At 38.0% G+C, this 18,270-nt stretch overlaps 1 protein-coding gene across 1 annotated transcript; it reads left to right on the forward strand.

Annotated features, from left to right (window-relative positions):
* The first annotated feature begins 2,091 nt into the window (after positions 1-2,091).
* ero1a (endoplasmic reticulum oxidoreductase 1 alpha) lies at positions 2,092-17,677 on the forward strand. The gene is given in 17 exon segments (XM_036592801.1): positions 2,092-2,399; positions 4,091-4,210; positions 6,100-6,183; positions 6,278-6,316; positions 7,578-7,654; positions 9,062-9,135; positions 10,583-10,703; positions 10,803-10,849; positions 10,977-10,988; positions 11,087-11,113; positions 11,826-11,918; positions 13,361-13,607; positions 14,047-14,116; positions 14,219-14,305; positions 15,393-15,453; positions 15,456-15,528; positions 17,465-17,677. Coding segments are annotated over 17 exon segments (1,374 nt in total). The 5' UTR covers positions 2,092-2,327; the 3' UTR covers positions 17,535-17,677.
* The last annotated feature ends 593 nt before the right edge of the window (positions 17,678-18,270 follow it).

Here is an 18,270-nt window from a genome sequence, read left to right on the forward strand (position 1 = left end):
ACTGACACACCACCACCACGTCAGTGTTACTGCAGTGCTGAGAATGATCCACCACCCAAATAGTACCTGCTCTGTGAGGGTCCTGACCATTGAAGAACAGGATAACAAAGTATGCAGAGGAACAGATGGACAACAGTCTGTAATTGTAGAATTGTAGCCCAGCAACTGAGAACTCCTCTGTCTCCTCCCTCACCACATCTACAGGTCCACAATGGAGAGCTTACTGACCATCTGCATCACAGTCTGGTATCACAGCCCTCTGCTGCTGACCACAAGGCAAATTTTTAACAAAACATGGTTAGGATATTTCACATTACTAAGGCTACTTTTGTTTATTTTCATAACAAACTATGAACAAATGTCCAGTGCAGCTCCAAGTGGAAATAAACATGAGTGTGAAACATTATTTAATCTCACTTTTTAGGTCTTTTTCCAATTTATTACACATTTATGCAGGTCCTCCAAAAGTCCCCTGTGTCTGAGGTGACTTACACACTGTGTACTTTGCTGTATTGCTACTACAAAGTACTGTAATGATAAACTTGGCAAACATTTTATACTGCTTGAATACCTTTTGCACACTTTTATACCCTTATTTTACTTTTATATAGCATTTATTGGCCTGTACCTGATAATAGCCTGTCTTGTTTCAGTGTATATCATCCTTGAATATACCAATTTTAATGGCACTGTGACCAAAACAGACCGCTTGAAGAGGCTTTATTGTCATTTCAGCTCTACACAGTGAAGCGAAACAACATTCCTCCAGGACCAACACAGGAACACAAGTGCAAAACAATGCAATATACACAGTGCAGACAATACAGTACAATAAATAAACACGAAAGACTTACAATAAATACAGAACAGAACACAGAGACAGTTCACGGTACTGAGAGTATGTGGGGCTGTGCAAAGGAGGATGTACGATACTATGACTTATCAGATGAGCAGATAGCCTAGGATATATGAGCATTGCAGTCACTGAGGTAGCAACCAGAACAGCAATGGAATACAGTATTTTGTTGACCAAATATATAAATTATAGTAAGTAAAGTATTTCTGTGTGAAATGCAATCATTATATTTAATTACAGTATCTCAGACATAGCCTGGAATAGCAAGAAGTGAGGAGAAATGCATATAAAATGAATTTCCACTTCTCTTTTTTGTATATAAAACCATGCAAATGTACGGAGCCCTGCTGGTGACATCCTGTATAAATAAAAATAATGCGTGGCCATGACTTAGTAAGGCGTGGGAATGAGATGATTAAGTCGTGGCCACGCCTTAGTAAAGCGTGGAAATGAGACCCTGATGCGTGGCCACGACTTAGTAAGCCGTGATCTCGTTCCCACGCTTTACTAAGTTGTGGCCACGGCTCAACCATCTCATTCCCACGCCTTACTAAGTCGTGGCCACGCATTAGGATCTCGTTCCCACGCCTTACTAAGTCGTGGCCACGCATTATTTTTTATGTATACAGGATGTCACCGGCGGGGCTCCGTAGAAATGTCTTAAGTGGCGGGTAAAAACAAAATGCAAGACAAGAAAAATATAGGACGTGGTCCCCTTTAAGTTAAGACGTCAGCCGTCCAGCGAGAGTTGGTCTTAGGCGCCATCTCGTGGCGAGCTCAGCGCATTGCTATCTAGAGTTTGTCTCGATTCACTGAGGAAAAATCGATTTTTGTTTTAAAAGATTGACCACAGCTACTCAGTTATCGAGGTGAAAAGACGTAGATAGACAGGTTTCTGTACACATGCCCTCCTCGAAGCTGTGGGTAATGTTTAAAACCGCTTTCTGGACCAAAACACGAAGATTTTTTACTGAACCAAATTCATATTTTCAGTAGGAGAACACTTCGACTCTCGCCTCTCTCGTTGTTAAACTACATTTTACAGTTTCATTTTACGGTTTAAAAATTAATATACTGCATTGTGTCGTTCAGACTCGTCTGTCACGTAGTTCACGTTCCCCGAGGCTGAAGTTGGCTTCCTATTCGCCAGCTTCTCATTCGAATTTTCCCGGTCCACCTTAAATGCGCAACAGTTACATTCTGGCAGTTGAACCGTTATAATGATACATGCAGCATTTAAGGTGGAACGGGAAAATGTGGAACGAGAAAGCTGGCGAATAGGAAGCCGACTTCAGCCTCGTTCACGCTCCTGCGTGAGGCAACAGGAAGTGAATATGAGTTAACACATCAGCTTTAAACCAGCCTGCAGTTCCAGCAGATGTGTCGGTGTTTCTGAGCTAAACGGGCAGATATTTTCCTATTTTTCAGACCAGCTGGCTGCTTTATTCAGCTGAGGCTCCACCGGAGAGCAATGAACCTGTTTCTGCCTCTGTTCGCTCTGTTTACTGTCCTTCCGGGCAGCTGGGCGAGATGTTTCTGCAAAGTAAGTTCAGTTCTTACATTATTCATCTTCTCATCGTGCAGCATCATAAAACCTCACATGTACCTGCTTCTACCTGCTGGACATCAGAGGACCCATTAAAAGTGTCTGGTGGTGACCAGCAGTCTCTAATAGTATTGTATGTCTTCCTGTTGGGTTGATTTCACCGTGTAAAGGACTAATGGTTTAACAGGTGTTCTCAAACTGATTCCAGGTGCATTTGATGCTTTCCTAAAGGTGTCCTACAGAAAACCGGTGGTCTCTAATGGTAACCATTTAGCCAATTCTGGTTAGAAAGCAAAACCATCAGGTTTTAACCCTAATGGTTCCCTATTATCTTCTTAAACCACGTAAAAATACATTAAAATATACATAAAACCGGGACATAATGGCCTGAAATCCTTGATGAAGAAACATAGAAGCCATTAAAGTGTCTGCTGGTTCCTGGTGGCGTCTAATGGTGTTCTGTGTTTTCCTGTTGGGTTGATATCGCAGTGTAAAGGACTCTAGTGGTTTATCAGGTGAGCTGTGACTGAGTCCAGGTGCATTTGATGGCTTCCTAATAGGATCTAAAGGTGTCCTACAGCAGTGAGTGCGTCTACATGCACTTAATAATCTGATAACTGCAGAAAATCAGATTTTGTCAGTAATCTGATCGACATGTTTACATGCACTTGAGTGATCAGATAATGGGGAAACTCTGGGTCTGCATGAGCCAGACAGTAATCAGATTTCTACTTTCACAACCAGCCAGTAAACTCACAGAAGAAGACGTGACGTAGCGTAAACTCAAACTTTATGCTGCGGCTTTTAAAAACATCGTTCCACTTTACCTGAAATTATGAACACACATCATCTAGAAGATGAAGAATATTTAAATCATTCATTTTGTCAAGCATGTGTCGTCTCACGGCGACGCTGCTCGCTTATTTCCGGTACCGCGGCCTGTTTTCACACATGCGCAGACTGAGAAATCCGAAAGAAATCAGAGTAAGAGTTCACATGCACTAAAAAATCTGATTACTGAGCTAAAATTCAGCTCTCTTTATCAGATTTCTTAATCAGATTTATAGATCGGTGTGTGCTGTTTACATGACCATTTAAATAATCAGATAACTGCCGAAATCCGATTATGATCGGATTATTGAGTGCACGTAAACGCACACCTTGAGTTAAAGTGGACGTGTTACATCGGGAAGAGCACAGAAAATGTGCTGGACTGTGGGCCTCCAGGACCAGGGTTGAGAAACAGTAAACTAGTGGTCGCTAATGGTAACTGTTAAGAAACATTTAACCATAATATACATCAAACCGGGACATAATGGCCTGAAATCCCTGCTGAAAAAACGTAGAAGCCATTAAAGTGTCTGCTGGTTCCTGGTGGCGTCCAGTAGTTACTAATGGTGTTCTGTGTTTTCCTGTGGGGTTGATATCACAGTGTAAAGGATTCTACTGGTTTATCAGGTGACCTGTGACTGATTCCATATGCATTTGGTGGTTTCCTAAAGGTGTCCTATAGGAAACTAGTAGTCTCTATGGTAACCATTAAGCCAACTCTGGTTAGAAGTCAAAAAATCTATCAGGTTTTAATCCTAATTGTTTTAATTCTCGTTTTTCTGCAGAGAAGCAGCCAGTGGGTTTCCCAGTTCAGGCTAAATTAAACCTTACTTTACTCTCTGTTCCTCTTCCATCAGGTCACAGGCAGCCTGGATGACTGTGCCTGTGATGTAGAAACTCTCGACAACTTCAACAACAGGAACCTCTTCACTAAACTCCAGAAGCTCCTCTCCTCAGATTATTTCAGGTTCTATAAGGTGAGACCTTTTTCTGAACACTCTGCTGAAGACTTTCTTCTTTTAAGATAAGATGATGTTTAAGGGGAACTCCACCAATTTTCCATAATTTCTGCATAATTCAGTCGCTGCGATGTAAAAAAAAAAAAAATAAATAAAAGTCATTCGGAGTGGATAGACCTGAAAAGGTTCATTGTAGAGAAACTGTCTGACACATTACATTACACTGAGTACCGATTTCCTTACAGCGGTGGTGATAGGAATCAGGGGCCGTATTACAGAAACTTCTTAAGTCTGAAATCTTATCTTATTTGCTTAGTCACCATGACAACTTGAGTCAGGACTGAATTTAGGACAGACGCTATTACAGAGCAACAGTTCTTAAGTTCATGATCTTATCATTAACTCCAGATAAGAAAACAGTATCACACAAACATCCTGACTAGACTAAACCTCCTAAATACTGTCCTAACTTTAGGATGAACCCCAGAAGAGGCTTAACTTGTTTAACCATCTGTATCTGTTGTTTTATGCAGTGACCGGCAGCACAGTTCACTATAACTAGAATGATGATACATTTATTAACACTGAAAATGGTGCTTTGACTTGTGAGGGGTTTTTTTTAACAGCGTTTAAAAACCCCCAGACGCTGCAGACTCGATCTCCACCGCCCCTCTGATCACCTTCGTGTGTTAATGTTGATGATGAAATATTACAGTGATGGTGGTGAATAATGAGGAGACGGAGCTGAACGTGTGTCTGTTTATTAGGAGGAGTAACGTTAGCGCGCTCGGCTAAAGCGTTTGGGGAAATGGAGACTGAAACTGGGGAGCGGCGACTCTGATAAACAGCAGGAAGCACTGAAACAATATTCTTAACTTTCAGTTTATCACGCTTTAGTTTTGTTTGACCTAAACAAAACTAGACATGACAGTTCATTGTCGACTTCGATTGAGTGAGTTAAGATTTCCTAATTCGAGATAAGATGCTGTAAGATAAGATTCCTAAAGTAAGATCAGATTTGCTTCTGCAATACGAATTTGTGAGAAATCTTATCTTGACCTGTCAGATCTTAACTTAAGACAAAAAGATAGGAAGTTTCTGTAATACAGCCCCCTGAGTCACGATGTATGCAAATATATATAGATAGATATATAGATAGATATATAGATAGATAGATAGATAGATAACCTTATTGATCACAAAGGGAAATTTCAGTGTTACAGTAGCAAGACATATAATTGCACATAAACTTAAATATATTAGGCAAAAATAAAAATGGACATAAATTAGAGTAAAATATGAGAGGATAGGAACAGAGGTATTTCTGTTAGCATGTTTACATAAGCATATATGACGAATGGTTGTAAATATACACAAATATAGCCATTTTATTTACTATTCAAAACCACCAATGAACCTACACGTGTCTTCTGAGTTTATATGGAATTTTAATTATGGTAAAATAGTGATAAATCTGAAAAAAAAAAAAAAATTTGGGTACCGTTTTTCCCTAAAACACCCTGCGTGCACCGCTCCACCATAAAAATGTAAAAAACATCTCAGACATCAGGCAGTGAATTCATAACCATTTCATGTAGTAACTTTCTGTGAGGGAGCTTTTAGAGGGGGACGTCTGGTTCCTATCACCACCACTGTGAACAATTCTGACTCTTTCTCTAAAACTCTGAATGACTTTGTTTACATCTTAACTGTTTAATTATTTAGAAAATGTGAAAAATCGGTTGAATTTCATCAACATAAATATAGTAGATACACAAAGCTGATAACATATGCAAAATGGCTAATGATGGTTAGTTAATATGCAGATATATATGATACATATGATCCTCAAGAACATTTCATCCCTTTTGCTCTTCACTTTTGGCTGCTAACCGTCTCCTCTTCAGGTCAATCTGAATAACCCATGTCCGTTCTGGACAGACAGTGGACACTGTGGGCTCAGGGACTGCGCTGTTAAACCATGCACTGCTGTGAGTCATATTTCTTCACTACAGGGTCTTTATGAAGGTTTTCTGTGCTAGTGAGCCTGTATAAGGTACCGTCATATATATTTAATATTTACAGAATGAAGTGCCTGAGGGGCTGAAATCCAACAATCACAAGGTAAAAAAAATTTATTGTCCTGAAGGTTTACATTTGTATTTATTTAACCACATTAAATCACTTTAGATAAAAGTGTTTCAATTCATTTATGTGAATTAGTAAATATAGGGTCATTCCATGGCAACTCACTTATGGCCTGTCCAGTCATGTCAAAAATGTAAGCAAAAACATCTGTTTAGTTCCTGCAACCTTGAAAAATTTCAGAACTGAGCTGTTTTTTAGTTATGAATTTTGCCCCATCGCTTTCTAAATTGGATATTGAAATATTAAATACTGAGTTTAACTGCTTACAGAATGACTGAAATGAGCTGAAATATTAAATGAGTATAAATGCAACACAATACAATAAGGATAATATTCCACTTTACATCAACTGGTTTCATGTTAATTTATTAGATGTATTTTCTGATGTATTATCTTATTTGCTTAGTCACCATGACAACTTGAGTCAGGACTGAATTTAGGACAGACGCTATTACAGAGCAACAGTTCTTAAGTTCATAAACTTATCTGTTAACTCCAGATAAGAAAACAGTATCACACAAACATCCTGACTAGACTAAACCTCCTAAATACTGTCCTAACTTTAGGATGAACCCCAGAAGAGGCTTAACTTGTTTAACCATCTGTATCTGTTGTTTCATCAGATTATGAAAAATGTCAAGTTTGAAAATTAATTATTCAGTTAGTTTTATTAAGAAAATGTATGTTTTATGTTGTATTCCTAAATTTCTATCCAAACCATGATTGAATAATTTCAGCAGGTAATATTTGAAACTACACCATGAGTTATTAACGGCTTCACAGCTAAACATTTGCCTTTTAGACCCTGTATTTTCTCAAAAGGGACCAATTTTACTTCCTTCCAACTTTTATTGTTTTTCTGAATGAGAACAGTTATGTTTGATTAAAATAGAAAAAAATTACAGATGTGCTCTGACTTGATTTAAAGTGTTGTAGCCTATATATATCCAGTCTCAGCTCAGCTCAGTCATAGTATAGTATAATATAGTAAGAAGTAAAACTTAATATATAACTTGTAAAGACAAACTTTAAAAATTCATAACTAAAAAAAGTTTTTTTTTTTTTTAATGGAAGTCTGTGGTGACTGGACAGGCTGTAGGTGAGCTGAGCGGGATAAGTGTGTGTGTGTGTGTGTGTGTGTGTAGGAGCTGTGTGGTTTTCATGTTCTCTATTGAAGTGATTGTTCTAAGCAGCGCTGCAGAAGCTGGTTAATGATTGAATGTGTTGGTGTGAACAGCCTTCATTAGAGACCAGCAAACACACGGAGGAGTGTGAAATGGCAGAGAAGCTTGGAGCCGTCAACGGCTCTCTGAGGTAAAACACCGCTACCAAAAACCCAACACTGCACCTAATACGCCATTAAAACTGAGTGCTAAAAACAGCACATAGTGTGTTTCTTTACACACATCTGGGTGTCCAGTTAAGAACAACACATTCTGTATTACTGTAAGCAAAGTGTGTCTTATTTAACACAGGCAGTGTGTTCAGATGTTTAAAGGGCCTCTATCTTTAAAAGCTGAATTTTCCTCACTTTTCTTGAAATAAGAATTGAATGTAGATGCATATTAAATAAATGTGTGTGTAAGTATTGGGAAATAAAGGGGAATTCCACCAGTTTTTCAAATCACAAAGTGTGCATTTTTAATTATAGCCTACAAGTTTTAAGTGGGAAGATTTTGCCTGATAAAATAGAGCTTGTTAACTGTTGGTAAGTTTGATCAGATCAGACTGCCTGGCCAAAAAAGAACAATTTTTATAAAGAACAAATTTTTATAAACCTTAGTTTATAAAAATGATCTCAGTTTAAACCACAATCACAGTATTAGTTTAAAAAAATCATAATTAGAGATTTTCCCCAAATCATTTATCCATACTGTGAATTACTCTAGTATTTAAAGGGGAATTCCACCAATTTTTCAACATTTCTGTATAATACGGTCATTAAGGTGTAAACAGAGTCATTCAGAGTGGTTTGGTGTGAAATGGTTGATTGACTCAGATGTCTTTACAGTGGTGGTGATAGGAACCAGGGGTCGCCATGACTACAACACAAATATAGACATTTCATTTACTATCCAAAACCACCAGTGAACCTACACGAGTCTTCTGAGTTTATATATGGAATCTTGATGATGGTGAAATTGTGGTAAATCTGAAATAATAATTTTTCCTTGGGGACTATTTTGCCTCACAGCACCCTGCATGTGTCGCTCCACCATGAAGGGAGTTTAAGGCCAAAAATCTTCTCAAAACTATCGTAAACCAATGTTTCAGGCATCAGGCAGCGAATTCATAACCAGTAAGTTTCTCTAGAACAGAGCATTTCACACCAAACCACTCTGAATGACTCTGTTTACATCTTAATCTTTTAATTCTGCAGAAATTTTGAAAAACTGGTGGAATTCCCCTTTAAATGAACTAGTACATGTCTAGTATCTCTGAGCTCCAGCAACAGAGTCATATCTCATCACCACCATTCATTCATCTATTGTGCATCCAAAATATTATTACCCTCTAATGTTTGTGACGGTCTGCCATGCTTTTAATTAAGTCTGTTAAACTGTAACGATGCTGTGTGTCTGTGTGTGTGTGTCTGTGTGTGTGTGTCTGTGTGTGTGTCTGTGTGTGTGTCTGTGTGTGTGTCTGTGTGTGTGTCTGTGTGTGTGTGTGTGTATAAACACTCGTATCAGTTCTGACTCTGCATCTGTTTGTGTTGTTCAGTGATGAAACCCGACAAGCTCTCCTGGAGTGGAACAGGCACGACGATGAGGCCGACCGGTTCTGCATGCACGATGGTAATTTTGCTGAAAAGGACGTTTCCGTCTTTATGACACTCTGCCTTCTTTACCGTAATGCAAGCGCGACGAGATAGAAAGTTACGATCCCGAGTAGAGGTGTAAAAACACACTGATGCATTCTGAGACTGGCAGTTAAACTGGGACCTTATACAGTTTTAACAACCCCGGTCAAATGACACGCTTTGATGATTGAGCACATCTTCTGCACTTTTTAATACACCATGACTGTTTATTAGCTGAATTTAACATAATGGAAAAAACAACAATAACATTTTATGTTTGTTTTTTCCCAACATGTTAAATTCAAATACACAGTAATTGTGTATTAAAATGTGTTTTCCCTGTAGAGGATGTGTTCACTTATTTACACTTACACACTTAATGATGGTCCTTTAAGGGTTCGTTAGTAAAGAAAATGGTTCTACATAGAACCATGAACACTCAAAGAACACTTTGCATGCTTAAAGGGTTCTTTGCATCATGAAATGGTTCTTCAGACTGATGGACAATGTGCTATCGATGGTTTTATATAGAACCTTTTTGAAAAGGGTTCTACACAGCTCCAGAATATTTCTTCTGTGGTTAGTAGAAGTTACTATGGTTACTGTGGTTAGAAACCATAGAAAAATCAACACCGGGGTGCCTAAACATTTGCATATGACTAATTGATTAGAATCAGTTATAAGAAATGAAATTCGATAAGGCTCATTTTTTGGCTGAATTAAAAAAAGAAAAAAGATCTTGATGTAGTGTCTGTGTTCCACTACTGTGTAAACAGATCCTCCAGTCATGTTTATACATTCAGGGTTTTTTATATGTAATTCTGAATCTTATCAAAACAATCCAACTGAATCAAATCGTCGTCAAAGATTTACTGATCTCAACTAAGGATGACTGGATTGAGGAGTTTCTGACATTTGCTTTAGAAAGAGAAATGTACATATATGCTCATAAAGAATTTTATTATTATTATGAGTATTATTAGCATTATTATTATTATTATTATATTTTAATATTTTATTACGACTTGCAATTTATTTGATGTTAATTTCTTTTACTGTTCTATTTTAGTAAATAATTTGATTTTTCTAAAATAGTTTTTTTCTTGCTTAGTATCTAAGTTGGTCCTTTACTTCATTTTAATGTGTTTTTATTTTATTGATATTTTATGCCTGTTTTCTATTAGAGCTGTTTTTTTATTTTAATTATTATTTTTTTAATAAATCTTTTTGTCTTGATGATTTTCCTTTGTTTTAGTTGGTAAATTTCATTTAAACTTTTTCAATCTCTTGTAATTTGCTCAGCTACATTGTAAATGAGGGTCACCCTCAATGTACTTCCGAGTTGAAATAAAGGTTGATTGCTTGATTGATTGATTGATTGATTTTGAACTGAAAAAAAATTAAAATATTCTCTAAATATTTTAATATTTCATTTTTTCCAGATGAAGACTCTCCGCATGCACAGTATGTGGACCTTCTCCTGAACCCTGAGAGATACACTGGATATAAGGGTCCTGAGGCGTGGCAGATATGGAACAGTATATATGAAGAGAACTGCTTCAAGTAAGATTATAGAAGTTGATATTAATAGCAGCCTTTAGTTGATCAGTGCTTTTTAATGCTAATCTGTATAAAACAACTCCATTTGTTTTAAACTCTTAGACCGTATACAGTTCAAAGACCCCTGAATCCCCTGGTATCAAGCAGCGGTGAGTGTTTCTTATAAAATAAAAATAATGTTGTTTGGAGAAAAATGAGTATGAAAATACACCATATCCCTGAATATTTATTCAGTGTAAATCTTTTATTTATTCCAATTTCTTGCTTCTGTTTTAGGTGAGAGTGAAGGTAAGTAAGATGTTTATTTTTTGTGAAAGTTTGCCTTAATTAATTAGTTAATTGATGAACATAATAACATACTAAAAAAAACTTCTTCTGCTTTTCAGGAAAGGGATTCTATAGGTGGTTAGAAGGTGAGTATCCAGTATGAATCTGCAGTGTGTGTAGTTTTACAGTCTGACAGTAATAATTGTGGAGCGATTTTAATCCAGTATGAATCTGCAGTGTGTGTAGTTTTACAGTCTGACGGTAATAATTGTGGAGTGATTTTAATCCAGTATGAATCTGCAGTGTGTGTAGTTTTACAGTAATAATTGTGGAGCGATTTTAATCCAGTATGAATCTGCAGTGTGTAGTTTTACAGTCTGACAGTAATAATTGTGGAGTGATTTTAATCCAGTATGAATCTGCAGTGTGTGTAGTTTTACAGTCTGACAGTAATAATTGTGGAGTGATTTTAATCCAGTATGAATCTGCAGTGTGTGTAGTTTTACAGTCTGTAAAAACTGAAAGTTCTTCTGTAATTGGCCGAACCTGGAGCTCTCTCAGTAATAGTTGTCCTGTTTTAATTGACCTCATGCTAATGGGATAATAAAACCCACTAGTAGACGTGGCCGTGTCGTTATTGTTATTGAGTGGGTCCTATGGGGTAACGGTAACATTATTATCTTGTCTATGACTATTCAGGCTGTGGGAATTTGAGGAAATTACTCAGATATTTTATGCCAAACTACTCAACCAATGAAATCCCAAACATTATACAACCTCCTGCAGTGAAACGAATCCAGCTCCAGTAGTGCTTAAGCGTCTCTATTGCTTTTTAACATGGCTCTGTGCTCTATTTAGGTCTGTGTGTGGAGAAGAGAGCTTTCTATAGACTTGTTTCAGGACTACATGCCAGTATAAACGTCCACCTGAGCGCAAGATACCTGCTGGCCGGTGAGTCATTCAAACTTGCTGCTGAAAGAGAGGAAAGGTCAGATAAGCAGCTGACCTGAGATTTGTGCAGGATGTGTCACTGGTTTAATCTGGAGCTCCTTTAAAGTGATAGTTTGGCCATTAATCTAATTTTCCTTCCTGCCTCAAATGTACTGAGTCATACAAGACAAGTCCGGTGTCTGAAGTTCTTTAGTTTGGCACTTTAGTTTTGGGCTCCGAAGTTAAAGTTATAAGTAATGGAAAGTTACTAATTTGCTAGTTAGCATGTCTAAATCATCACGCACTCACCTCAAAGCGTGTGGAGTTGTTCTGTAATCTTTAATAGACTTGATTACACTGTCAGGTCAACACATAGCTCAAAACAGTAGCAGCGACCTTTAGTGCTTGTTTATAGATAACAGTGTGTCAGACAGTGTCAGAAACCACATAAATCTATTAGACATTTCTGAAAAACTGCACATGGTTTGATGCGAATGATGATTCAGGCCTGCAGATAATTGGTGGAGTATAAGTTTCCATTACTTGTTAGCTACATTGGCCTTGTAGCTCAAGTGCAAAACTTAAGATTCCAAACATATAGTAGCTCATAGTTGCCCAAAACCTTTTTGTTTTAGGCCAAAAAAAACAAAACACTGTTCAAATAAAAAAGAAGGTTCCAAATCAAGTTTTTAAAGCAGCACTTTGTATAAAAGATTTCTTATGAAAATTGAAAGAAGTGTCAATAAAAAGCCTGAAATAATCATTTAAAAGTCAGAGTTCTGAAAAAAGTGTTCTTCCATACATTGCATGCAATTACACATTTCTACCAGAGAGGTCTCCAAATCCCCAAATCTCACATAGTGCAGCTTTAAATAAGTTTGTAATAGTACTAGACTACGCTACTGTAACAAAAATACATAAAAATACAAAATGCAAATGTAAAGTAAGAATTGCATATAAAATATACTGTGCCCACTCACTGTCCACTCTATTAGACGCACCTGCATTGTTGGTCCACCCTGTAGATGTAAAGCCAGAAAGATAGCTTATCTCTTGCTGTACAGTATGAGCTAATCATCCTTTAGTCCTTCATCAGTGGTCACAGGACGCTGCCCACAGGACGCTGTTGGCTGGATATTTTTGGTTGGTGGACTATTCTCAGTCCAGCAGTGACACTGAGGTGTTTAAAAACTCCAGCAGCACTGCTGTGTCTGATCCACTCAGACCAGCACAACACACACTAACACACCACCACCACGTCAGTGTTACTGCAGTGCTGAGAATGATCCACCTGCTCTGTGAGGGTCCATGGGGGTCCTGACCACTGAAGAACAGGGTAAAAGGGGGCTAACAAAGTATGCAGAGAAATAATAGATGGATTTAATCATATTCCACATCATTTCTTGTTGTTTGAGGTTTGTAATTGTTCCATTTTGGTCACCCTGCATTTTCTGACTCCTCAGATAACTGGTTCGAGAGGAAGTGGGGGCATAACGTCACCGAGTTCCAGCTGAGATTTGATGAAGAGCTGACGAAAGGGGAGGGGCCTAAACGGCTCCGCAATCTCTACTTCCTCTATCTGATTGAGCTCCGAGCGCTGGCTAAAGTCCTTCCTTACTTCGAGCGCCCCTCCTTCAACCTGTACACCGGCCAGCCAGAGCAGGACAGGGAGTATAAAGAGCTGCTGCTGGAGCTCCTCCACATGGCCAAGTAGGAGTACTGCATGCACTCATCTTTACTTGTGTGATTTGTGACTCACAGTGTTGTTCACTCAGTGTATTTCATACATTCAGCATATATTAGTAGATATTTCACTACTAGTAATGTTATTTTCTCATTTTTTTGGTTCCATTCCTTTTAGTATTGCATTCATTTCTCTTCTCCTCTTTTTTAATTATAATGTCTTTACTTGTTATTATGTGTGTCTTGATGTGAGCTACTGCTAAGATTAATATCTCTGATGTCTTGCTTGGCTAGTAAAAACAATTCTGATTCTGATTAATGTGATATTTACTGTGAATATTAGAGTTTTTAGACATGTGAGATCCGCAGACTAGCAAAAGTGACTCATGCCTGCATACACCGCATTGCTTACTCTTTATTTATGCTGTTTTATCTAAAGTAAAGCGATGATTATCTGCATTTCCAGATCTTTCCCGCTGCATTTTGATGAAACCACACTGTTTGCTGGTGACAGGAAAGAAGCAGCTAAACTAAAAGTCAGCGCATTTTTGTACTTTCTTTAAAAAACGTTATTACTATGATAAATATAAGGAGCACAGTCTGACGTTGTGTACTCACCTTTCTGTTCTGTCCATCAGGATGACTTCAAGCTGACGTTTAAAAACATCTCCAGGATCATGGACTGTGTGGGATGCTTTAAGTGTAGACTCTGGGGCAAGCTGCAGGTGAGAGGACTGAAAACGCACCAGTCTCGGACTTTCCTGAGTGAATTAGGGCTGAAAGATGAATCGTTTTTACACTGAAATCGCAATTTGAAAGCCTACAAGTTTTAAGCTGGAAAATTTGATATAATAGAGCTTGTGATCTGTAGGTAAGTTCGATCAGATCAGACTGCCTGGCCAAAAGAATAAGCCTGAACCTCAGTTTATAAAAATCACAATCACAGTACTGCTTTGAAAAATCACAATTAGATATTTTCCCCAAATCATTTAGCCCTACAGTGAATAACTTGTATATATGTATGCAGTATTTAAAGGGGAATTTATCCACCAATTTTTCAACATTTCTGCATAATTCAGTGGCTGAGATGTAAACAGAGTCATTCAGAGTGGTTTGGTGTGAAATGGTTCAGATGTCTTTACAGTGGTGGTGATAGGAACCAGGGGTCGCCATGACTACAACACAAATATAGACATTTTATTTATCTCCAAAACCACCAGTGAACCCACACGAGCCTTCTGAGTGTTTATATGTGATGTGGTAAATCTAAAATAATACGTTTTCTTAGGGGACTCTTTTGCCTTGTGATACCCCTCCACTATGAATGGATTTTTAAAATATATGCTAAATATATATTTACTAGATATATATCAGGTCAGAACCTTCTCAAAACTATCATAAAACAGTGTCTCAGTCATCAGGCAGTGAATTCATAACCATTTCATGTGGTAACTTTCTGTGAGGGAGCTTTTAGAGGTGGACGTCTGGTTCCTATCACCACCACTTTGAACAATTCTGACTCTGTAAGTTTCTCTAGAACAGAGCGTTTCACACCAAACCACTCTGAATGACTCTGTTTATATCTGAACCATTTAATTATGCAGAAATTCTAAATAGGTGGAATTCCTCTTTAATAGCCAAAGGCCTTGCCTGTCTATTTGGCTACATGTTGACTGTTTACTTGTGTACTGAACGTTATGTTTCTTTAGAACAGAGCATTTCAAACCAAACCACTCTAAATGACTTTGTTTACATCTTAACCGTTTAATTATGCAATTTTGAAAATGTTTAATGGTTTTGTTTGTGTATCAGACGCAGGGTTTGGGTACAGCTCTGAAGATTCTGTTCTCGGAGAAGCAGATCGAGACTCTGCCTCATCCAGCAGCTCCAAACCCTCATTCCAGCTCAGCCGCCAAGAGATCGTCTCACTCTTTAACGCCTTTGGGAGGTACAGTCTCATCATTAATACTCACTCTAATGTTCCAATGTTTGGGATCCCTCGTCACAGTAATATTTTACCTATAATAAATTCAGACACTGTTTTATTTAATAATAATGTGTCCAGTATGTAATGAAATCATAATATTATATATTACTAACATCTAATGGTCTTTAGAAGGTAAAAGTCACCAGCAGTAACACGAGCATGCAGTGATCTTACATGAATCTTTCTGACTCACAGCTCATCGCTGTGTGGTTCAAAACTTTTAGTCTGTGCCATAAATGTGTTGAATAGGGTTAAATGATAAATAATATACTGTAATTATGTATCTTACTGTAATATCAGATCAACTTTATCTGCCTCAAGATTTCATCACTGCTTTTGAAGTATTAAGCTTCTGGATATTAATTTTATTAGAACTTTATTCTTAATATTAATTTTATTAAAACTGTATTCCGAAAATAAACTGTACTGTATATTAATTGCATATATTGAAAGGATATTAATTGTTTTCACTAATAATATTAGAACTTCAGTTTGGGTGTTAATTGTACTAGAACGTCATACTGGATATTCATTTTATTAGGATTTCATTCTGAATATTCATTTTATTAGAACTTTATTCCAGAAATAAATTGTACTATGTGTTAATTGTATATATTATTTGGATATTGGTTTTATTATTAGTTCATTAAGGATAATAAGTTGAATAGAACCTCATTCTGGATGTTAATTTTGTTAGAACTTCATTCTGGATATTCATTTTATTAGAACTTTGTACAGTTTATTTCCGGAATAATGTTTTAATGCTGTATATTAATTAGACATTAATTGTATAACACTTCAGTCTGATATTCATTTTATTACAAAAGTTATTAAGTATATTTATTTTATTAGAACCTCATTCTGGATGCGTTACTGGAACTACATTTTAGGTAGCCATTTTATTAGAACTCAGTCTTATAAAGCTTTTCTCATTTATTAACAATATTAACAATTTTATACATGCATCTGCTACAAAATCGGTTTTATATGATGATTCCAACACTGTGAACTTCACTATACACCAATCAGGCACAACATTATGACCACCTCCTTGTTTCTACGCTCATTGTCCATTTTATCAGCTCCACTTACTATATAGGTGCACTTTGTAGTTCTACAGTTACAGACTGTAGTCCATCTGTTTCTCTGATACTTTGTTAGCCCCCTTTTACCCTGTTCTTCAGTGGTCAGGACCCCCATGGACCCTCACAGAGCAGGTACTATTTGGGTGGTGGATCATTCTCAGCACTGCAGTAACACTGACGTGGTGGTGGTGTGTTAGTGTGTGTTGTGCTGGTACGAGTGGATCAGACACAGCAGCGCTGCTGGAGTTTTTAAACACCTCAGTGTCACTGCTGGACTGAGAATAGTCCACCAACCAAAAATATCCAGCCAACAGCGTCCTGTGGGCAGCGTCCTATGACCACTGATGAAGGACTAGAGGATGACCAACACAAACTGTGCAGCAGCAGATGAGCTATCGTCTCTGACTTTACATCTACAAGGTGGACTGACAAGGTGTTTAAAAACTCCAGCAGCACTGCTGTGTCTGATCCACTCAGACCAGCGCAACACACACTAACACACCACCAAATCAGTGTTACTGCAGTGCTGAGAATGACCCACCACCCAAATAGTACCTGCTCTGTGAGGGTCCATGGGGGTCCTGACCACTGAAGAACAGGGTAAAAGGGGGCTAACAAAGTATCAGAGAAACAGATGGACTACAGTCTGTAACTGTAGAACTACAAAGTGCACCTATATAGTAAGTGGAGCTGATAAAATGGACAATGAGTGTAGAAACAAGGAGGTGGTCAGAATGTTATGCCTGATCGGTGTAAGTCTTAATAGTACCATTTCCAAAACTAACAGTGATATAATGTCCACATTTTTCCAGACTCTCCACGAGCATCAGAGAACTGGAGAACTTCAGGACGCTGTTATCAGAACTCAAAACTGAGCTGTAACCAGCAGCACAGCCTAATCTGTTATTGCACTGTTCCTCACTGTGGACTACTAACCTGGACCCAGACGGAGGAGTGAAGATCAAGGGGGCAACCAAGGGCAGCTTGAAGTGACAGTTCAGCAAACAAAATAAAATGTACACAATTTTCCCCCCTTACTTTAGATGTGGTCGATCAGCTGAGACGTATTTGTTGTCTGAAGTTTGCTTATTTAGTTTTGCACTGGAGCCACAACAAACTCCAGACACCACACGTCTTGACTGATCGACTACAGTTGGAATAAGTGGGGGGGGCTGTATAGAGTCATGTTTACTGAACGTTTCCTTTAACCTCAGGAGACGTGAGGGAGGACGTCTGTCAGCCTTCGTTTGATTTCCTATTAATCTTACACATGCGTCCAGGGTTTCAGACGCACCCCACCTCTCATTAAACCTGTGTAGCCATATCACTGCTGTCGAGCTGCAGCTTTCATTGTTTATTTCATCCATCATCCTGTACAGTGAGCAGCACAGAGGAGGCCTGTTAGTAAAGCACCCTTAAAAAAGAAGCACCTTATCCGTCATTGGGAGCGAGTTTGGCACAGTTTGCACTATGGAATGTCTCAGTGTACTTCATTAGGAGGTCTAAAGGGTCCACGTCTTATAATTTCGAGTGTTTTGTTTTTCCCCTTGAGGTCAATTTATGACATTTGTGTGTTGTTTTGTACCAAAAACAGTCATCATTAATTTTATGTGACCTA

The sequence above is a fragment of the Colossoma macropomum genome, unplaced genomic scaffold (assembly GCF_904425465.1).
Source record: "Colossoma macropomum unplaced genomic scaffold, Colossoma_macropomum, whole genome shotgun sequence".
In the NCBI taxonomy this organism is placed as follows: domain Eukaryota; kingdom Metazoa; phylum Chordata; class Actinopteri; order Characiformes; family Serrasalmidae; genus Colossoma; species Colossoma macropomum.